The following is a 23,318-nucleotide window of genomic DNA, read 5'->3' on the forward strand; positions in this document are numbered from 1 at the left end:
GCTCGGTGCCATCGGAGTGGCACGCGCATTACTGAGCAGCAATCTGCGGTTACATCTCGGAGGTGAAGATAATCCTGTATGCTCTAAACAGCGAGGTCAAGTCATTTTCTTTATGTGTTTTGTTTGTACTGTCAAGATGTGAATTTAGCAGCAGTTAACACAGATAAGAGTTCAGCTAAGGAAGTGGACTCAATCCCCTGGACTAACTGAGCTGTAATCACGGGGCCTGGAGGAAACTCTGAGCCATCTTCACTGACCCCAGCAGACCCTGTCCTCAGCAAGAGTCCCGAAAGGCTGCTCAGAAAGGCTGCTTTGGCAGTCAGCTGCCTTCACTAAGCACCCGTTTTGGCAGGATTTGAATATTCTCACTGAGAGCCTGGATGAGGGAACAGCACAGTAGCTACTGCAGTGGCTGTATCACCATCGTGGTGCAGTGGTAAATAAACAGCATAGAACAATATTTATATGCCAGTGTCCAAAGGTCATCACATTGTCAGGCTGAGGTTAGCTGAAGCCTTCAGAGAGTTTAACCACTCCATTTCTGGAAAGGAGAGAGGGACTGATGGTGAAAGGAAGTTTCTAGCAATGGCGAAAGCTTCTAGTTGGGAACCATAAAGCCTTTAAAACGCAGAAGGTAAATAGGAGAACAAACCAAAGCTGTGGGGTTTGGTTGGTTGGTTTTATGAAGTCATGCTCTGGAGGCTGGATTCATGGGTGCTGAACATCTGGGGTTTTCTGTGTTGAGACTGAAGTTTCATTTCTGTGCTAGTCTTCACACTAACACTTTTTTCTTTCCTAGCATGATCAGTACTTTTTGCCTTTTGAATGTCAGTAGTAGACTGAACATAACCATCTCTGACTCAGAGAAAAAAGATTTAAGAGGAAAAACTCATTTAACTCAGAGTCTCTCAGCCAAAATCATGGAGTGAGTAAGCAACAGGAACTCTGAGGAAACTGTAATAAAACATGAAATCTTTATACTGCTGAAATTTGTGCCTTAAAAACTAAATACAGGATTGAAAACGATTTTGAACGGAATTGAAAGTTAAGCTATTTTTGTTTATTTTTTAGAAAGGAGAAAACAGAGCATTTTAAATAAAATGCCAATTTTGCACAATTAGATCCCAAATTAGAATTGGCTATGAATAGCATCAGAAGATCCTCTGCTGTGAAGACAGAGAGAGAATTCAGAATGTAGTCCTTCCCCTGGAAAGGATGAAGGCAGAATTTTCTAATGTATTATTTAACGCTTGTTATGTAGTGCATTAAGCACTCACTGAGAGGAAAGCTTTTAAAAACCAGCAGTCTCTCTGATAGCATTAAATCTTACCTTAGATTTTTGGTTAAGTCAATAGTTAGAAAATAAACGAATTAATACATTTCAGTCTGCCCGATTTATAGACGCCAATCAAGTTACAATGCTGGACATGGCCAGCTGAAAGAGGGGAATAGATTTACCTGAGTGAGGTCTTAATTTAATCAGCTGGCCCCAGAGAGCTGAAGTCAGCAGGCTGGGTTGATATAAGAGGCAGCAGAGAAATAGTGCCTTTACTGCAGTTGCAAAGGAGAGTGACAGTGATGGAAAGGACTCTAGGCAGTGTCAGAACACACCTATTTCCATGATTTATTCTTAATTTACTTTAATGACAGTCTGAAGGTTGTCCATTTTTCTTTAAATGTCCTCAGAATACTGATATTTTCTAAACATTTAGAGCATGCTTTTTCTCGCCCTCCTTTCTGTGAGCTCCATTGCAAGTTGGAATCAAAGAGGAGACTATGCCTGCACTTTGCCATAAGGAATTTTGAGCACAATGTCAGACTACCCTTTCCCCAAAGTATTCCTTGCCAGCTGGTGTCCCTTCACTGCAGTCGCTCTTGAGTCAGGTGTAGGAATCACACGTTCCTCCAGGATTAATGTTGATATTATGGTAAAATGGAGGAATTCATTGTATTTCTCTTACAGTTTATTCTGGCAAAAGAACAATGTGTGCTTTCCCAATACAATAGCTCATTTTTAGTATCAAGTGAATTTATTGATGGTTGTTCAGAACTACTGACGTGCAGACAATGATCTCAGATTGCATTTACATTTCTGGAATACTTTCCATCTTTCCAGTTTCTGCCAGGAACTTGCTTCTGTGATTCAGAGTTTTCATTTTAAGATTGGACTGCTGTTTCATCTGCATTACAAATCTATGCCTTTTGCTTTCTTTTTTATGTGCACTGCATTCATTAGTATCGCAAATCCTTTAAACTTGGACCTGAACGTTTATTGTTAATTATAAATTCTTCCAGGTAGGCATTTTTTCTTTCCAAGCACTCAGGTATGCTTTTACAGATTGACTATAAAATCATCATCCCTTCAGCAGGTGAAATAGTTTGGTTGGTTGGTTGGTTGGTTTTTTCTCCACAATGCCAGTGAGAGGGTTTAAGGGCAATATGGTCTCAGTAATATTTGCAAATGGCTTGGAAATGTCTTCATAACCAAAGATTTATTATTTTCTCTCTTTTAAAAAAATCCATGTTTTTGCAATAAAGAGCTACTCCTACTTTCTTCGGAATCCAATTCTTTATATAAAAATACATGGAATTGCCTCAAAATGCATCTGAAGGGAGAAGCCTTCCAGTGCTTAAAGGAGACAAATAAAGGAGGGAGAGTGAACCTTTACACAGGAGACACTGAAAAGGACAAGGGGTAATGATTTTACATGAAAAGGTGAGAGATTTAGTTTAGATACTTGGAAGAAGTTCTTTACTCAGAGGGTGGAGAGGCCCTGGCATAGGTTGCCCAGAGAAGCTGTGGATGCCCCATCCATGGAAGTGTTCAAGACCAGGTTGGGCAGGGCTTGGAGCAACCTAGGATAGTGTCAGGTGTTCCTGCCCATGGCAGGGGGGTGGAACAAGGTGGTCTTTTAGGTCCCTTCCAACCCAAACCAGTCTGAGATTCTATTAAGTCAATATCCAATCTCCTGCAGCAAACCACCAGCCTGAAGGGTGTTTCCCTGTGACATGTTACAAAATCACTCAATCCTAAAACCGTGTTTTAAAGCATGAGCTGGTTCCCATCCCAGGTGAAACTGAAGGTACTTTCTGTGAGAGAAGATCATGTTCTGAGCCCAGCCACTGCAATGCAGAATACCTATTATTCTGCTCAGGCTGTGTCTGCAAGTAGCCAAGGGGAGCCAGGCAGGCAGAGAAGGCTTTTTGTGCGGAACAGTGGGTGCTGAGGACAGAGTAGCCATGCTGAGCCCAACTAAAACATTAGTGCAAGTGCCTCATCAGTCTCCATACATGTTTCAGTTACTCAGTGTGAGTGTACAACAATGGAAAGAACTTAAAGCTCTATTTAAAAGATGTGTGATTAATCTCATGTTTACTTTCATGTTTTCAGATATACTCAAGGACAAGAAAACCCATCCAGAAAACAGAAATGAACCAAAACCAACCGTGAAAAAGATTGACAGCACAACCACCACAAGCACTGTCAAGTCATCCTCCAAACACAGTGTAACTGGAAATGGGAGCAGTCCAGCCCTGAGTCCCTCCCTTGCTGTTCTGGCAGCACTAGCAGTTCTGTGGCACTGTCCCCTGTAGCGGTATTGCCCTGCAGATGCTGTGCTAGTGCTCCTGTTCACTGTCATTTATACCTGCAGCCTTACCTGACTGGAAACAAATGGAAATGGCTCTCTCAGTGATGTGATATGTTAGAATAAATAAGAAGTGATATGCTGGAGTTGGCAGATACCAAGTGTCATCACTTAACAATGTCTGAAGATAGCCTTTGGCAAAGCCCATCCAAGGTACAGCAAGGATGATCACAAGGGTCTGAATAGCTTAAGTTATGGGGTAGAAATAATTGAAAACACAGAAATTGTGTATGTGTGTGTTAACTGTTTTTATCAATTTCATTTGCTAGAATCTGACTGGCTGTTGTTTATTTGTTTAGTTTTTCTGATAAGTTATATGAATGGTCACTCTTCAAATTCAAGGCAATCCATACTTTGGTTTTTTTAGTGAACAGCTAACAAGCTGTGCTACAGTTCATAGAATCATAGAATGTTATGGGGTTGGAATGGACCTTAAAGTTCAGCTAGTCCCAACCCCCCTGCCATGGGCAGGGACACCTCCCACCAGAGCAGGTACCAGGTTGCTCCCCTGTACAGTGAAGTGCTCTCTACCAGCCTGATCAAATTCCTGAGCGGTCAAGAAGATCAAAGCATGTTTGAAACTTCTTTTCACTCTTACTGTTTAGATTGTAGGAAGCAACATAAAAACATATGGTGTGTCTAATATATCAGTATAGTTGCCTTAACTGTGGAAAAAAATAGAACCACTTTGTTTACTGAGTGACATAGATAGTGAGTTTCCCTGCCCCACAAAATGTCATTACCAGATGCTTAAGCATATGCTCAAGGCTTATTGGATGAATGTCCAGCAAAGGGAAACATAAATAAATACAATAATGTTTTATCCACTTGAATGCAGCTCTGTACAGAAAAAAAAAGAAAGATAATTCGCTTCAAACTTACTTTGCCTATGAGATGTTACACAGAAACCAACTTAAGTTTTCCATAAAGGTCCCAGAGATATGAATTATTGGGCACTCCCATTAGACACTAACTAGATTTTGTGCATTATGGATCTCTGAAACCAACTGTTTCATAAACTGTGTATTATTTAATTACATTTAATGTTTAAAATTTTGTATCACGTTAGGTGTAAATGTAAAACATTCTGAAATCTAGAACATTCTCTGTTATGCTTCATCTTGATTGCTACCCTAGAAAATGTCAAATGTGCATTGTATTACAAGGCTATTTTTTTTTAATCAATGATACATTGATGCATTTTAACTTTTTGGATGAAAAAGTACTATAATAACTTCTAATGGGTTAAGAGTTAATGTGTGTTTTCCAACAACTGTTTACAGTGCCATTGAATATATGTGTACAAACACAACTGTATGAATACAGTGATTAATATGATAAATATATGAAACATTAGAATTGTTATATTTACTACATTTCATAACTATTACAACTGTTTAATGGCCATTTTCATGTTGTAGACTATTATTATGTACAGTTTTGTAAGATTTAATGTAAAACACTTGACTTTGGTTTTTTGTAAAACATCTCTTTGATACTTGGCGTTACACAGTCACTGAGATTACTCAAAAGAAGAGCCCTGTATCTCACTAACCAGCTTCAGGCATTTTATTGGCAGCTTTGATTTTAAAAGCCTGACTCAAAGAAGGTGCCATGGGCCAGTATTACTGCTGGATGTCATCACACAGGAGGTGACAAGAGCCCAGAACAAGCAGACAGTAAGTGAACAAAGGCTCGCTACACTTGCACATTTCCAGACAACTATTAGTGAACATGTCTAATTATGTTTGCAAAGGTGGGGCTTGAGTTTAATTTCCAGTTTTGGCTCCTAGATCATATTTACGACATAAAGGTATGATCAGAGCTATGGACTCACCCAGCTGCAAAGGCAGCGTCTCTAAAGTGACAGCAGCTAAGTTTTCTAAAAGATAATTCAATCTTAATGTTGAAACAAGGAGATAAGGAGATACTTACATTAATATCAAGTATTTTATATTTTAAATCTGATTTTTCACAATGGTAAGGATATTAATATCCTTAAGGAGTGCTTCCCAGTCCGATCAGTGAAAATCGGTTTTCCCACAAGTGTTTAAATGGCTGTCCTGTGTTTTCCAGGGTTTGTGAGCTGCACCAATCTATGGAACCATAATTAAAAATGCTGCTTCTTGTATTCATTTTCAGTGCCCTTTGGAAAAGTGCTGTTTTACCTGAGGAGGTGCGCAGGTCCTGTCATTTGTACAGTGGAAGGACTCTGTAATGCCTGGCAGTCTTAGAGAATCCTGCACTCTGATGGCTGCGTCAGACAGGCAGCTCTGTGCGCACACACAGAAATGTACACTGGGTGCTCACACTCACCACCTGCCCCTCAGCTCACACCAATCACTCTGGCTTCACTGGAGCAATTCATGTCTGATGCTTGGCAGCCTGACTCCTGATTTAGTGTTCTCACGCTTAACAATGCTTTGTCATCATTCAGGCAAGTGCATCCAGTTCACACACTGAAGTTTCCGTCAGGATTCCTATGGATAGAGGTTTCAGGGCTGGGCTCTGATCCTGCCAGATGTCAGCTGTGCAGTTTGGAGATTTCAGATTTTTCTCACCTGCAGAGAGGGAACTTGAAGGCCCAGAGCCAGGTGTGTTTCTGAGGTCTGTTCTGTAAAAGGTTTTAGCAGCAATCCCGCCAGCCGCATGTTCAGCTGTAGCAGAGGGAGCTGCAGATGCCCTGCAGGAGGCAAGTATGCAATAATTCACCCAGGGGGTTATTTGTTGTTGCTAAATGTCATAATTCTTCCAAACAGAAACCTCTGAAAAATCAAGTGTTGGAATTTGGGGACTGGACAGCAAATATTTGTATTCATCTCTCAAACTAAACAAGACAGCCCTTTAAAAATTTCTGTAACAAAACACAACAAGTTCAAATCATGGGGTGAGATAGAATCAACTCATTTCATTGGATTCAACCAATATTTTGATAGACAAAAACTGTTGCAGAATGAGGCAAGAGGGCTCTACATCAATTAATACATTTTCATGCAAAACCACTTGTACACTGTAAGAAGAGTTCTGGTCAAACCAGCGTGAAATATGTTCACAATGAGCGTCAAAAATGGTGCCATTTTAAAGGGCAGTGCATTTAATTTTTACTGGTGGTTTATGATACTTTTTTTCCTCAGGATCAGTTGCATTTACATATACAAAAAAGAATGTTTTCCATCAAACAAACCATCTATACCAGCAAAGGCAAAACCAATTGGCTGTGTCAGATAAAGGAAGCATTCATTTTCAGATGAAAAAGATACCTGTTTTACAAAGTCTTAATTTGTTATCCAGGACACTGTAATTACAATGTAATTACAAATGTCTACATTCAAAATACTTTGGAACTTGTGTATGTAATCTCAGTGTAAAATAAGGTACCAGTCTAAGAGCATTGCTGTAGCCTTGCCTAACAGTTATGAATTGTATTTAGCCACTGCTTTCTGATTGTTTATTGTTTTGCTATGACTTTCTTTGAATATTTTGCTGTGCCCACTTTTGTGAATGCCAGCATTGGAAAGTAACTGCTGTTACACATTTGTGAGTAAAATCAATGTACAATTTTCTGTTGGTAGTGATGCAGGCTTTTTACCAAATAAGACAAAGCTGCCATGGGCATAGTGTCAGTTCTTAGTGTTTCACTGCTCTTCAGGCTGTGTGTTCCTGTAGGAGGCTCAGGATGTCTGTGTGTCCCCAGTCCCCTTCCTGGCTACGAAAGCACCAGGGAAAGGGTGAGTGTGGGTGGGCAGAGGCGTGTGTGGCTGCAGGGTGCCAGGGCCTGGCAGCCTCCAGCTGGCTTCTCTGGGGCCCTGAGCCCAATGTTCTCAGCTAATTTCAAGCAGCTTTTACACCTCTCCAAATCATCTCTTGGAGACTGGCCAGGCAAAGAGCAGCAGAGAATCAAGAGACTGCACTTTCAGACAACTTCACAGCCACCTGCTAGGAATTGGACTTTTTTTGCAGTTTAGATGCTTTACACAGTCTGGCCTCTCGCACTTTTTTCTGGCTTGCATATTGCCAGTGCTGTGCCCTGGCTTCTAGTGCAACTTTGTCATTGCATAAGGAACTGTGATTCTGATCTCTCAGTAATGAACCTTTTGAGGTAAAAATGTCTGTCAGAGCTTGATAAGGGAACACAAATAATACTGTCCAGCTGCATTGACTTTAGAAGCTCTGTGCATGGGTATCTGGCTGTGAGATTCACATCTCTCTGATCTCTTAAATCAGATCTGTATTTAAAACAGCTCTATTCCCTTTTGGTACCAAGACTGCAACATATATAATAATTTTAAATTTGACTCTCTAATCCTGTATGAGTCCTCTCAATGTTGTCCCAAAGGATGTTGTGCACAGATTTGATTTTAATGTTAGTCAAGCCTTTTTGCCCATATTTACTGAGATATTCAGTATTGCACATTATTAGGTTTAGGCAAGGTCTGTTTAAGTGAAAGGAGATGAAGCACACATTGAAGTGAGATACTGAGTAGGACAAAAAATCCAGAAAGTTCCTACGTTCCTGAATGGAACCCTTCACATTGAACAGTTTACAGTCAAAATTTCCTAGCTAGCGTGGTGTCAGAGGGATTTCAGCTTTTTATTGGAAATCAATAAACGGTCTACCCATTTTTAAGTGGAAATCAGTTGATGTACAATGCTTTCCTCATGTCTCCTCACGTGCTCAAGTTTAGCTCTGTAGGAGACATTCCCTATCTTGCACATTGAGCATCACAGCTTTGTAAGTGCTTAAGGTTACAACTGGCCATAAGTACAAAGCATTTATTTTCATTTATAGCATTTTACTACTCTCGGTGCTTCTTGTAATGACATATGGCATATGTGTCAGTGAAAAGTGAAACATCTTATAGTCAATGTCAGAGTCAAAAAGAACACAGTTATGTCTTCCATTGCCTCAGAAGTCTAGAATTATTCTCAATACTGAATTATCTTCTGTTTTCCACTGTCACTCTCTAAATAACTACATTTGAATTGTATTAAATATTAAGCCACCAAAAAAAAAAAAAAAATACTGGCCGAGAGATGGTAATAAATAGAGAATAAATTCAGAAAAAGATCCTGGACTTAAAACAGAGGATACTCCTAGGAAACAAACCACTCATGGACTAGAACAATTTTTCAAGTCCCTCTCCCTTCTCCAGGTTCATCACCATTCCACCTTCATACAGCACAATAAGAAGTGTGCATGCAGGAAGCTGGTACTGAATTCAGCAAGTGAATTAAAACTATTGCATAGTAATATTTCCAAGTATCTTGCTTGCAGTGGATGTCCTTTTGCTGTTTGCAAGGAATGCACTCCAACTGCAACTGCTTCAGTCCTTACTCAGGAAGCAGCTGCAGTTGCTGCAGCTTTCAGAAGAGGCTGCTGGACACAGACCATGATGCAATATTTTTGTGTCACTCCATGTCACTGAGATCAAACTCAGTCCTTGAAATGGACTGGTTTAGGCATTCTGGTCATTATCAACACTACAATGATTTCCCCCAGTGGAAATCCTGTAATACCCTTTCAGGAGAAGGGCACATCAAAGGCCACTGATGGTCTCACGATGTGCTTGAAGTACTTCATTAAATAGCTGCTAACAGCCACGTTGGTCTCTTTTTTTCCATGCAGAAAGTACTATTACCACCTTGCAAAATTATGCTGTTTGCACTTAATAATTTCAATTAATCTTTAGTAAATTACCCAGTACTTTGTAATTATAATATTTGCAGTTAATTTAGTGCCATCCTGAAAATAATTAGTTGCATAGTGTAAGCAATTAATATTTATTCAGGGGTTTTTTCTCTTGCAGGGGATATATAAATTATCCTCAGTGGCCTTTCTGTACACCTAATTAGCACCTGTTTGAATTATACTACAGGCTATGGACATTTCATTTGAAAAATAAATGCACTGCTGGTTTTGTGAACTCCTTGCAAATACACAGTTGTAAAAATTACTTTTCAAGGGAATGCAAAAGCACATTTTCATACATCTTCTGGTTTATGAGCTGGGCTAGGCTTTTAGGCTATTGCACCTAAAATAGTTACTGACATTTTAAATGCAGTTAAAATGGAAGAAGTCTGATACCACTTTCCCATAATTAAGTACAGTATCCCAGATTTGTAGCCTGTTTTAATCAGTAGTGAAAAAGGAAAGCAGTAAAACTTCAAGAATATCAATACTAGTGTAATTTTTGTATTTCTGTATATGCATATACAGTTTAGAAGTTTTACTAATCAGGCTATCAAAAGCCCTGCTGTGCTGGAGTGTTGAGGACACTGGGTTAAACTTGTGGAAATTAAACCAGATTGCTTCAATCTTGTAAGGAAGCTTCTAGGTAAATAGTAATTTTCTATTTAAATGCACAGAATATTGAGAAAAATAATTTGATTTTTCTAAAAAGGAAATTGAAAAAAGTGTTTATACTCTCCACAAATACAAAATTGAGAAATCAAAAAATAAGAGACTTTTCTGGAGGTATGAATTGTTGGAACAGACTTTTCAGCTCCTATTAATCAGTGCAGTTCCTTTGATTTCAGTTTAACAATGTAAATTTACCCAGACCTACATATCTAGCCCAAGAATGGCAATTCCTGCCCATCATTTTGCAGGTACAGAAAATCAAGAGTAACTGCAGAGATTACAAAATTTTCTTAAGTTTTGCATTGTCCCAGCCACTGATCAGACAGTATGTCATGCCTGAAAAAACAAATCTGGAAGACATGGGATGCCGCAAGTCTTCTGGCATTTTCCCTTTCCAGGGGCACAGCAGGGGCCTTTTCCAGAAGCAGTTGGTTCAACACCTTGTAGCTGGGCTACAAGGAGATTATTTATTCTGTGAGTGTCTCCTAGGGTAGAAATTCTTTCTCAGAGGTCTGCTGATACAGATCAGGCTTTGAGGCAGATGAAGTTTGATTTTCCTATTTCATGTTAAAACAGGATCCTAAACTGGTCTCAAAAACTAAGAGACACTTGTTGGAGAAGACTGATGGTGGCTTTGATGTCTTCAGGGAAGCTTACACAGCAGAGAGGACAAGCAGCTGTGTTCTGCCTCAGCTGAAGCTTGTGTGGCTTTGCATTCAGTTCCAGGTAAATTACCCAGGAGTTTCCAGATTAGCAAAATGACAAATTCCTGAGTTACTGCAGCCCAGTGTTCTATAGAGAAGAAATGAAATTTCCTCCTAAGCAGAAACAAACTTTATTCTGTATTGTGCTAAACATCCAACTTGGAAGGACACCAAAGCAGGATGTTAGGCCTCCCAAAGACATAGATCCCCCTCTGAGTGCGGATGGGTTTGGTGCAAGAGTCAGAGTTTACCTGGTTGTCATGGAAGAGCACATCTACCCTTTGGTTCTGTTTTGGGGCTGGAAAAAAGCTAAGGTTTATGGCTCACAGGTGAAAAGCCATGTATAGGCAAAAGCTGTAGACCAGTCCACAAAACAGTGAAGAAAGCAGGCATTCAGTGGGGGGCTCACTGAAAAAATGAGAAGATGCATTTTACTGACTTAATTGAGCTTTTGCATTAGGGACAGGCAACAGGGTTGAAACCTCCTCCCAAAACCCTGCAGCTGCAAATGGGAGCAGGCTATTAGAGCAGCAATACTACAGAAAGTGTTTATTGTATCCCACTTATTCTATGGAGCCATATTGGAATACAAATGGAAGCCAGAACACTAAACCTTACAGTTTGTGTTGCATAATACAACTACTTACTGTACTTTGGTATCCAAACTAACACAGCATGAATGTTTACACTACACTGGCATAGAAATTCTAGTAAAATATGTGCTTTGCCATTTAGCTTTTTAAATAACTAGTTTATGGCCTCCTAGTCTGTTTTAGTTCATTTTACTTCACAGGAATTAATAGGCTGCTCCATTTGTATCTTGCATTAGTTGCATCTTGGGTATTTTAAGTTCCAAAATAGATTGGTTTTGCCTTAAGCTGTATTCAAGCTCTAATACATATTTCTGTTTCCCAAGCATGTGTTTTATTTGCAGTATATCTGCTTATATTTTTATTGCATAAATTTGTCAATTTTCTTCAGTTTGTTTTCAGCATTGAATACAATAAAGGCAATTTAAAGAAACAGTCTGAAAACAATGTCTTAAAAGACGAACAAGGCTACTTTGAAAAGGTAAACAGGGTGCTTTGTAAAGGACAGTGAACTGTGATTTGGAATAACAATAAATACTCCAATACAGCAGGAAATTGTCATTGTCTATTAAAATTTCTGTTCTTTTTCTCGGAATGATTTTCATCATCAGTGATGTAAGTTACAGAGCTTATAAAATTTTAAATATCTTTTAATCTGTTCAGATGATGCTTTGATTAAAGGATGCAGACCTTGGGAACTGCTGAGGAACTCTTAGTATTTTGGCCACAGTCTGGCAAGGAAAGGTCTGTTTCTTCAGCACATAACTATGTTATTGTTCTTCTTCCTTTCTTGGAATAAACACAGTGAGGTGTAAAGGTACCTGCTCTCCTGGGAGCTCTCAATACCCCTGAAGAGATGCAATACTTGCAGTGGTCTCCTGGGTAAAAGCCACACACCTCTCACAACAGGTAGGACTTCTCCAAAAAACTTCCATTCCTACATAGATCTGAGTTCTCTATTGACCAAGTTCTTACAATCACTGTGTGCCCTATTAAAAGCCTTTTCCCCGGTTTTGATTAGGAGCACGTTACTACTCTGTCTTCATATACGCCAGTGTACTAGACAAGGGAACTCCCCTCTCTTAGTGTTCTCATCACTTGTCAGTTACAAACTTTGCAGTTTTCCTTCATTTGAGGTGGGGAAAAACCAAATCTTTTTTTTTTTTTTTTTCCCCAGATGCCTCTACCTTAAGTGACACAGCAGAGACCTTTGCTCTTACAAGCATTTCTTAAAGCTCGTTTCCATGAGCTTCTCTTCACTGCTCTGTCAAAACAGCTGGGGTTTTTTCCTGATTAGAAGTTGGTGGGAAAGGTTTTTTCTCTTTTCTTTCCTGTTCTGGTACTATTGGTTGAAGACTGTAGGACAGACCACTGAAGTACAATCATGAAAAAAATGTTCCTTGACTGTGTTTACATGACTGTGTGCCTCCTGTCTACCTACCCATTTTTTTCTTAACTCTATTTGTTTTTTGATTCCATAATGATTTGCGTGTTGCCTCCTAAAGCATCCATGACTCCAGCTGTCCCTGATTCTTCCAAAATGTTTCCTATTTGAGGTCCAGGAATTGCATACAACTCATCCCACCATGTATGGAGAGTGCTTTTTTCTAATACATTCGGTTTTGACCCAGCTCCAAAGATAACAGCCAACAGCTCTTCTCTGCTGATGCTAAGGGGATGCTTGTTCTCTGAAGTGCTGCCTCATAAAAGCCTTTTAAGGATTTCACATTCATCCTCTAATTAAGCAGGTGTCTAAATCTGCAAAGCTGCTTCATTCTGAAATCCAACCTTCCTCCGCTTCAAAAGATGTTGTTTCTTTTCCCAGAGATGCTTAAAAAGTGCTTCTTTGACACTTCAAATTTGTAGGGTTATTTAAAGGCTTTGCTTCTCACCTGATTCAGTAAGTATTTTCCAAAAATACACAGAATACATTAGATCTGATGAGGTGCCTCAAGGACATTCTTTAATAGTGGCACTGGAGTTCATATCTTGGACTGAAGATCTTTAATTGCAGTGAGTAACTGGCTCTTCTGCTTAGCCTAATGACATGTGGTTGCAACTGTATTCATGTTTCTCCCATCAGGAATCTAAATCTTTCCTCTTTAGTTTTTTTTGTTCTTCTTGTTGTTGTTGTTTGGTTTTAGTTATGAGCAATATATCAGTTTGGCTTTGAAACATCTAGAATTTGTCCTACCCAAACCCTGGGTAAAGAAGAATGCATTTAGCCTACCTTGTCCCAGGGGTTCCAATGCGGAACAGCTCCAAATACAACCACTGACTTACCAGAATGATGTTTTGCCTTATGATACTGAGAGAGGCACTGTGACTTCAGTGTAGGAAGTCTTCCTACACTTCAGTTTTACATCTGAAAATAAACAATCTTTTTTTGGAAAGAACGCCTGTGAAGTCATGATTAACTCAGGATCCAACATGAACTACCACCATCCTAAAAGAGCAAACTGAAAATGCTCCTGCTTGTGTAAGAAAAAGACAGGTTTTATTTGCATTTATTATGTCCTCAAGGAGATTCAGAATTAACTTTAGAAGAAACAAGGAATTCCAAAGGAAGAGAAACCCATGTCCTACACCTACAGGATTATGTCCTGTAACCACAGATTACTACTTTCCCATCTTGCATATTTTCAAGAAAACAACATATGGATTAAAGGAATTTGCCAGAGCAAGCAGAAGGAGATTACACCAGATGTGTGAGCCCTGTTCACTCAAAGTGGTTACTCAGTGTTTTCTTGTGCATTTTTGGCTCTGTAGTCACTTATCCAAGGTAACATCTAGAACCTGAAAACCTCCAGAGAAGACAGAAGACTCAATCCTTATGGTGTTGCCTGCCCTTGTCCCACAGGCATTGTACTGTGATCCCTAGGGGGTAAGGACACAGGGTACCTCTCACAGCAGGACCCCATGCTTTTCCCCAGAGCTCATGGTGGGTCCCACATCATGCTGCTGTTCCTTTTTTTAAGGTACATGCAGACAACATTATGAATGCTCCACAGGTAGTCCACAAGGCATGAAGAAAGGGAGAAGAGTTGATGCTGATCTTCCTCTACCCAAGAGCAGGAAGGAATGAATTATGCATGAGACAACCCTTCAGTTTCAGAGCTATCCTTTAAAAACTAAAGGCAAGTTTTTTTCCATGACTCATTATTCGTTGATTCAAGCGAGTGCTGGGGCAGTAGGAGGCTGCTCCCTTATCCTATTGCACAAACTGTTACGGTGCCTGCCCTCTTTTCTCAGCCAGCAGTGGGTAGACTTTCTAGCTGCAAAAGCAACATTTTTCATTACAGAGTAACTTGGTCTGCAGAACTAGAAAGTATCCTGGTCCTACTGGGTCTAAAATGTGAACTACCTCAGATCTTTTTGGAATTAGAAACTTCTAAGAGTGGCAGTGGCTTTGCTTTTTCCTGGAAAGTATCCATGATATGCACACACCTGGTATGCACTGCTGTGTTTCTCTGAGGTGAGGTCACAGTTCAGCACTTGTCTTTCTCAGTTCCACCTTAAATTGGATGTAAAATTCTTGAGACACATTTGGTGCATCAATTTCCTCAGGGCATTTCTTTAATTTAAGGAAAGGTGCAGAAACTCCAATTAACCTCAGATGAAGAGCCCCATAGTTCATTGTCTGTCTGGGAAAATGAACCTCAGGGAACAGCACTCTTACCTTGCAAGTGCATGTCAGAACCACAATGAGAACTCATGGTTTTGGCTCCTACTCTGGCATGTAACCTATTAGAACAGTGTGAACAAACAAGTTCATTAACCTCCCAGAGCCTTAAGTTTTTTCCTATGCAAAGAAGAAATTATATTTGTCATGGGTGCAATCTGGAAAAAAAAAATCAACACAAATTGAGATCATCAGCATGTGCTAACTGACTACACAGTGGTAACTACCCTGACCTTTTCTTACAGGCAGAACAGGAATTCTTAGGGGTAAATGGACTAGTAAATACTGACTTTTTGATGTTACTCACAGGATAATATTCCTACCCACAGATAGGCAACTAAGAGTAGCAGCTTGTTTTGTCTGAACAGGCAGTCAAAAGCACAAGGCTGTACTTGCCAAGAGCAAAATGAGCTAATAGGAATATGATTCCTCCTGTTCAATGCTCCCTGCTAACTCCAGATCACTCATCCCTGGGCAAAGCAGAACCTACAAATGTGCTCCATCCTTACAGAAACACATGGCAGCACATGCAACAACAGCAAGATTCAAACCTGTATTGGCTGAAAAACCTGTCAAGTCACCTGCTTTGCCCCAGTAAACAGCTACAGTCAAAACTGAGGGCCCCAAAACTATTTTACTAATACTGGAGTAAAAGGTGGCCCCAAGATGATGCAGAGCACACCTATAGGGTCATTCTCCCTTTACCTTTTTTCCATGCTGGCAGCCAGGAGACATCTCCAGCCCTGCTATTACTCAGTACTCAGCTCTGCCTCAGAAATTAGGTTTGTCTTGCAGGTGGGCAGATCAGCAGAAGTCTTGCACTATTACCAATTTCTTTTTCCATATATAGACAACTAGCTGTGCAGAAACACCTGTATGTACCTGCAAGTTTCTTTGGGTCCTTTTGTAAGAAAAGCTGCTTCATCCAATAGACTCCAGAGGGTTGGCTCACACGGAAATTTCAAAAGGAAAAAAGTATTAAATTTAAAAATAATAATGCCACTAAAACAAGTGGAATATCCCTCTCAGTGAAAGAGCTAATTAGACACACCTGAGCTTCCCATTTGAGGCAGTCCCTTGGGGTATGTTTCTGGGCACGCCTCTTGCTGCTCGGACAGCAGAGGACCGTGGGATCTCACAGAAGGTACGACAAGAGACAGTCGTGCTCACTGCTGCCTGTTTTCTTCTCCTGAAAAACAACACAGAAATCACTTCAGGCCATGATTTAAACAGCCAAAAGCACAAACCACTGTGGAACATTTCATACTGGCCAGCTACAGAGGGCACTCCTCTGTGGATACCTAAGCTTGTAGTCCTCAACATGTCTGGGGCTTATTCTAGGGAGAAATACAAAACAGAGTATTTCTGCTAGCATTTCTGGGGAGCCAGACTTGGGGCATGAGGCTGCAGAAAATGTGAAAGTGGCTGAATTACAGACTCTGGTTTAGATATAAAAGGGCTTAATTAATCATTTCCTGAGAACAAAACAAGGCAGTGATATAATAATTGATTTCAAGGTGCTTCACTTTAATGATGGTAGAAGATGGTGCTTTGTGTTGTCACATGAGCAAAGGTCAGTGAACTGTCAGCCCTCATTACTTGGGCAGATGTCTTTCTGTGAACTCCCAAGTGACTTCATGGTATACAGAAATGACTACATGTCTTTAATGGTTATCTTCAGAAATCAATAAGCATAAAGTTTAGAAAGAAGGCAAATCAGTAAATGGAAGGAATGATAATTAAAAGGTGCAAAAAAATGCAAAGCTTAAAAAGAACACCAAAAAAAGCACAACTCAGAGAGTCCCATGAGAGAAGAGTTAAAGAGTTAAGCATCACCTTTCCTGAGTGAACTGGTGGCTCATCTCTGTCTAAAATACCCTGTCTCAGAAAAGATACCCTGTCTCAGAAAAGAAAGTAGAAAAGACAAAGGTATGAGGAAAGTTCAAAAAACTTGCAAACTCATAAAGGAGAATAATGGAATCAGTCATGCATGGTGTATATTTCATCTACCTGCAGGATTTATTCACTTCATGCTCTGAATTTGCTCTAACCATGGACCCAGAGTCCCCAACATCCTTATTCCACCCCATGCAGGGCACATTTTCCTGAACAATTGCAAAACCCCAAGCTGGTTTTGATATGCCTTTTGCTTTGTAAACATTTCCATTTCCATTTATCATGTTGAACTGCCTACCATCATACTCCTAGATCCAAGCTGTCTTCCTGAACGTATTTTTTTTTCTCATATTCATTGTTAGAATATCAATAGATATTCATTAACCTTTTGCATGCTATTTACTAATCATTCTATCTTTACAATATCCTCTTACTAAAATAATCACTCTAAATCTCTTTTTCAGTTCCACTCCAAGAGGAGATTTCCTTCTGCCTCTTACCAGTATTTAGCACCTGCCTTTGAAGGGAGGTCTACAAATGAGCAAAGTCATTCAGGAGGGAGAGCACCACCAGCTTTTGATAGCAGTCTTCATCCAGGCTCTTAAGCAGGGTTATGGAGTATGCACAGCAAGTGTGAGGCAGGTGAAATATTCCCTTACCTAAGCAACAAAAAAAGAGGTGGTGTTTTCCCCTCTCCCAGTTTCAACCTCTCGCTTAAATTCATCACCACCAAATTCCATATATTGGTTGCCCCAGACTTCTCTATTCTGGAGGGAAGAAGAAGGAATAAAATAAGTGCAGCAGATCATAATAACAGAAGAAAGCAAACTGCACAAAGTCATCCTTTTTCATTTGTTTGCCCTGGATAGGAAAAAAACCAGACTTGGTCTGATTAAACTAAGCAGGAAGTTGTAAAATGTCATTTGTGGAGCAAAAGGGAGGTTATACTCTTAACACCAGAGAAAAGTCACAGGGCAAAAGCATTCTCATATGTTACTCCTGTTATTGACACCATATATTATTACATATGAAGGAAAATTCACAATCTATCAGGAAAATTCACAATACACAGAAAAATATGAAATTCTTTGTGTTATTGAAGGGTAAATATTTTCTCTTAAGACTACTTTATATTGGGTTTGCTCCTCTGTTAAACTTCACCTTTTCTTTCTTACTTTCCTTCCAGTACAAATTATACAGAGGAACAAATTTATTATTCCATTCAAAAGGCAGTTATGAGTATATTTAACTCATGAGCTGAGGTGCAGGCTTAAGTTTATCTTTAACCTATGCTTTATTGTATAAAGAATATTTGATAGTGCTTTCACCAAAGAGAGACTATCCATGGGAAATAGGGATGTGGTGCCGGTTGGACTTGATGGCCTTTGTGGAGATGACTAATTGATCAATGAAAAAAACAGATTACACAGTCCTCCAGTTAAGGAATAAGTGCTTTTTTTCCTGTCTGGGACCTAATGAGAGAAGGATCCCCAAGAGTCATCCACTAAGGAAGAAACAAGCAGTACATATAGTATAATGATGTGAATTCAATACTCACCCAATTTATTTTAAAATACATCTGTGCACATCCTTTGAAGATATCCTCTGGAAGAAATTCCTTTGTAATCTGTCATGTTCCACTGGGGTTGGCAAACATCTGTGTGTGCAGCGGGGGAGAAGATGGGGGAATTCATTTTATCAGGTTTTCTCTAGCGAGGTTTAACCTTCCTTAGAGTCTTTCTCTCTCCTAATGGCTTCCCTCAGACATTTCCTTTTAAGCAGTTCTACTATGTGCAAGATCCACATTTGACTTAGATACTTCATTCAAGCAATTTATACCAAGGGTTTTTCTAATGCCAGGCAGCTGGACCAAGCCCACTTCCATATTAAGGCAGATGCATATGCCCAAACCCCTTTGATCCTGCTTCTCATCTTCTTCCAGATGACCTAATCAACAGCCAGCAGCAAAGCAACTGCTAAATAATATTAGTTTATCTTTTGCTTCTTCAGCAATAAACCCTCGCATTTGCTACCAAAGGCAAAGATAAGTCTTGTAAACAAGTCAGAAACCCCAGCATCTGTTGCACTGATTTATTCCCACATGGAATAAAATAATTTATTTGACGTACCTTATTAGACAGTTGCATCATGTGGCATTTTTCTTCTTCTAGAAGAAGATAGGAGATGATGAACACAGAGAGAAAGAAGATATGTACAACAGTGAGCAGTGGCAAAAGCACATGGCAAAGCAAAGAACGTACAGGGGAAAGGAAGGTGAGCTGAGGAAACAGGAGTGGAAAATGATAGTGAAAAAATACTTAGTAAACTCTGATTTCCAGGACTAGGCTTGCTGAGCTCTTTCCACACAAAATTTCACAATAACATCAATAAAGACTGGAATACTTAAAAAGTACTGAAATAGAGCAGGTGTACAGACCCTGTGAGAGCTTCACAGCAATATGGTTTGAGTCTGCTATGTATAAAAAAGCCTGTCTAGAGAGTTTGGCCTATTTGAGTGATTGTCAAGTGGAGAAGAAAGAGGTTGCTTTTAATGATAGTTTGGGGCTCAAATATAGATTAGAAAACAGACTGGCTTTGTCCCACCCTTCAAAAAGGTTGGCTGCTCCTAAGGCACAGGTGCCTGATTAGCACCTTACATGTGTTTTTGTACACTTTCCATGGGTTCAGGAGAGAATGTCTCTCCCTCATGGACCTGGCCCACATGTGGAAGGAAAGGCCATGGCAAGTGTTGTCCCCATATGGTGGCTGACCCCAGGGGCTGGGGTTGGACACAGGGCCTGACAGTGCCCAGGTATGTGGCCCAAGAGCCCTGGGCACTCCAGCCCTCTCAGGAGGAGCTGGGCAGGTGGCCATGTCCCCCTCAGAGGAGCTCAGGAGTCCAGATCACTGCTGCCAGCACAACTCCAGCAGCCCAAAACACACCCTGCACGAGGCACCCCTGTCCGTGACAGGAGGGTGGGGGGGACACGGCCCCGGCCGTCCTAGCGAAGGGAGGGAGAGAGGGGAAGGCTCCGCGCTGCCCGGCACATGGAGCTCATGTGCCGGGCAGCCTGAGAACCTGTGCACCTGAGAACTGGTGCACACCTGGGGCTCGTTAGGCGCATTATCGACTCTACCACCACCCTCCGGTATAACAGGGTGGCTCTTGGTGCTCACAGGGAGTAGGTGGAGTTGTGTGAGGGACGTGGCTGCCACAGCTCCAGCCTCGGCTACCTAAGGAAAAACAGGAGTGTCCTGAACAGACAGCAAAGGTAGGGGGGCGGTATCGGGGAGCGCCGGTGCCTGCTCGGCTCCTGGGGACTGAGGGAAGGAGTGCCGGAGAGCGGCTCCTCCAGCCCGGCCCCTCTGCCCATCACGGGGCTTTGCTGTGGGCTGGTTCTGGTCCGTTTGAGTTGTTTGCCCCGTCCTTGCAGTTGCGTCGGCGAGAGCTCGGCCTGGGGCGGCCGGCGGTGGCTCTGGGGGTTTTGCTTTGGGCCGGGACACCTCCCTTCCCTCCCGCTCCCGCCAGGGCCGGCAGGTTCCTCTGTGCCTCTGACCGGGTGTTTTGCCTGCTCGGTTTGACACCTGTGGTGTGGGGTCGCGGCACAGCTTGGCACGCTCGGTGCTGTGTCCCTGGGGCGAGCAGGCTCGGGAGCGGCAATGTCGGGGTTATCTCCCTTCTGGGTGTTCGCCGTGGGGGGCTAAACATCTCCTGCAGGCTCTCCCTCTGCTCCGCTCCACCCTTCTGGTTCCCTCACGTCTTCCCTCACTTTTCACCACAAGCCCCTTATTAAAAGTGGGTAAAACAGAAACATAAGTATAAAGTGCTGCATTGTGCATCGATGACTTGTAATGCACTCTTGGGCATGCATTGTTCCAGCTCTAAACCTAACATGAGAAAAGCTCTTGTGAATCTAAAGAGGCAATGTGAAATCTCTCTTATACCACATCTTCTCTAATTTCTGAGACCTTTATCATCGTTTGCTGTCAGTACTTACTGCTTTGAAATGAGAGATCCACAGTGGTATGTGCTGTGCCTATTCACACACAGGCCCTTCCTAAAGATGATAAATTCCAAGTAAAAATAGAGGGGAAGTGGAAGAAAGAGAAAACAGCTTGTGCAAGGTCATGCAGAGGTCATTGGCAAAAAAAAGGTTAAAAAAAAAAATCTGATCACTCCAGTGTTTTCCACCTTGCTCCCTACATCACTGGCAGTGATGACATAGCAGTGTGTCCCGAGTAGATGTCAGTGATCTAGTGTCATCACTAGATCTGGTGTCACAGGCTTGAAGGCTTCTCTGACATAACTCAAATGATTTTTCAGAAATAGAAATTTTTGGGGAAGAGCTACTTGGACTGTGCATGTGCTGGCAAATGCAAAAAGAAAAGCAATGCTCATGGTTATGTGTATCTGTGTATTTTTAATCTAATGGACAGAAAGTTGAAGAGAATTTAGAGTGGTAATCAGAAGCAGTGTAGAAGCATGAAATATGCAAGGAAGCTTTCAGTCAAGGCAGACTTTTTTTTTAAGACCTCTTAATGAAAGCTAAAGCTGTGTTATGGTACTCCAGACAATAAATAAGAGAGAACAACTAAGTAAGAGTCCACAAACCCCAAGCACAAAACTTGATAATGGAAATTCACTGAATATGCACTTGGAGATACCTTCATCCCTTGGTTGTTGATTTGAACCTGAGCAAGACAGAAGAATGAAAATAATTTTATCTCAGACACCCCACTAAAAGTGCAGAATGCCAACATTCTTTAGTTTGTCCCTTGTTTACAGGTCTCCCTGTTTCCGTCTTCTCTTTCTTTCCTCTGTATGCAGACATATACAGAAAATAAAATTAATTAGAGAATTTGTATTAACCCTTAGCTGCAAAGTTATCTTGACTTTTTGAGAGTTAAAGACAAATTTACTCCTCCACAAACATCTAAATAATGTTCACTGTCTAGTCCCTTGTCTCTTCATGAAAATTTACTTTGTTGGTTCTTTTTAAAATTAGTCTTAGCAACTCACCAATGCATTTTTAAACCATGGTGTAAATATGACTGACTTTTAGTAGGAGTGGTGTCTCCTGAAAGGCTACAGAGGCAAACCTAGAGCCAAAACCAGGGTAAAATCCTAACTAATTGGCTGCTCTCTTAATGCATAATCAGATTCCCTAGCTCCAGTGATTTTTGTCGGTACACCATGCTCACTATATAATGTTTTAGATCCATCCCCCAAATGCTTCATTCACACTATTCAACATTCCAAGTACCATTCCTCCCACCCATCTGCCTGACACATTAATTGCCAAACACCTTTCCTTAGCTGGGTCTTTGAAAAGTTCATGCAAAAAGAGATTCAAGGTGGTTCTTGCTGAAGTCCTGCACAGCCCCCAGGACCATGTGCTGGAGGAGTAAAATCCTCAGAGCTCGCCTTGGAGTCCAGCAAGCAACACCAGGGTTTGGTTCAGTGGAACCAGTGCTGCCGTCTCCCTGGCAGATCTGGAGATCTTCAAGCTACATGAAATTCTTTCACCACAAGGTAATGCATGTCCTTTTCTAACTTTGAAATGTGCTTTTATGTAACCGTTTTTTTTATTGTGTACTGGATGTGTTTTATCCTCCTACTTTTCAGCTTCCTTTTTTTTCATTTGTAGTAGTCTGAAATGAAATTAAAAATAAAATAGCAGTATTCAACCAGCAGATGGTCAGTGGGCCACCAGTACCAATTGCTTTTTTTAACAGCCCTTGTTCAAGTAACGAGTGGCCCAGTTACTCTGGTCATAGGTCCAGAGGCTCAGCAGTTGGCTCAAGTGGATCAGAGACAGCACATTGAGCCAATCCTTAAAAAATCCGTTGCTTTATTGCCTGCTTCGTATGGATTATAAAATGAAATAAGGCAAAACTGATCTTATGCTGATGGTTAAGTTCTGCCACTGAGCTCTAAAGAGAAGGTTGATAGATCAGCTTTTGAAGATGCTGTGTGAGTAACCTGGAAATGCAGGCATGGTCTGGCAGAGGGAGGTTCTATATTCTTGACTTTGTATTGATTTTGATTGCCAGTGCAGGTACTATTTAAGCAAGAAACTATTCCTCTAGGGCCCTCAACTTAATACAGTTATTGTAGCCTCCTTATCCCGTTAAAATGAAGAGAATCAGATTGCTCTGGGTTGAACAGCTGCTTGAAGTCAATCTCTGTGGCCACCGTTAAGGAAAACAATGTTAGTGAAGGGAAGCAGAAGGCAGCATATCAAAATGATATCCTCAAAGCATTTTCTGCAGATGTCTTGAGAGTTCATGGGCTATTATGAAGCATAGAAGACATCTGGTCACATTTTTATAATCTCATCAGTATATATAGAAAAGTCTTCTCCTGTTTACCTTGTCAAGAGCCGTGAAAGGCTTATATATTTTTTTATATGCTTATTTATCTTATTGCTATGGGAA

The 23,318-nt window shown here is 40.8% G+C and overlaps 1 protein-coding gene and 1 long non-coding RNA gene across 5 annotated transcripts in view; one reads left to right on the plus strand and one right to left on the minus strand.

The window, feature by feature from the left end:
* LOC104693055 (glypican-5-like) overlaps positions 1-11,852 on the plus strand; it is a 338,825-nt gene extending 326,973 nt beyond the window's left edge. For 3 of the 4 annotated variants that reach the window (XM_039556825.1, XM_039556828.1, XM_039556827.1), the window contains one exon: positions 3,392-11,852. In XM_039556825.1, the coding sequence (XP_039412759.1) occupies positions 3,392-3,594 (203 nt within the window). In that variant the 3' untranslated portion in view covers positions 3,595-11,852. Of the gene's footprint in view, positions 1-2,538; positions 2,717-3,391 lie in introns of all 4 variants that reach the window. The other variant, XM_039556826.1, reaches the window with a different exon arrangement.
* A 5,547-nt stretch (positions 11,853-17,399) lies between these two features.
* LOC120410456 lies at positions 17,400-19,129 on the minus strand. The gene is made up of 3 exons (XR_005602605.1): positions 19,010-19,129; positions 18,439-18,537; positions 17,400-17,539 (listed from the first exon to the last, which is right to left on the minus strand). It is a non-coding gene; the product is annotated as an uncharacterized LOC120410456 (long non-coding RNA).
* Between the last annotated feature and the right edge of the window lie 4,189 nt (positions 19,130-23,318).

This window comes from Corvus cornix, chromosome 9, assembly GCF_000738735.6.
Source record: "Corvus cornix cornix isolate S_Up_H32 chromosome 9, ASM73873v5, whole genome shotgun sequence".
Taxonomy (NCBI): Eukaryota; Metazoa; Chordata; class Aves; order Passeriformes; family Corvidae; genus Corvus; species Corvus cornix.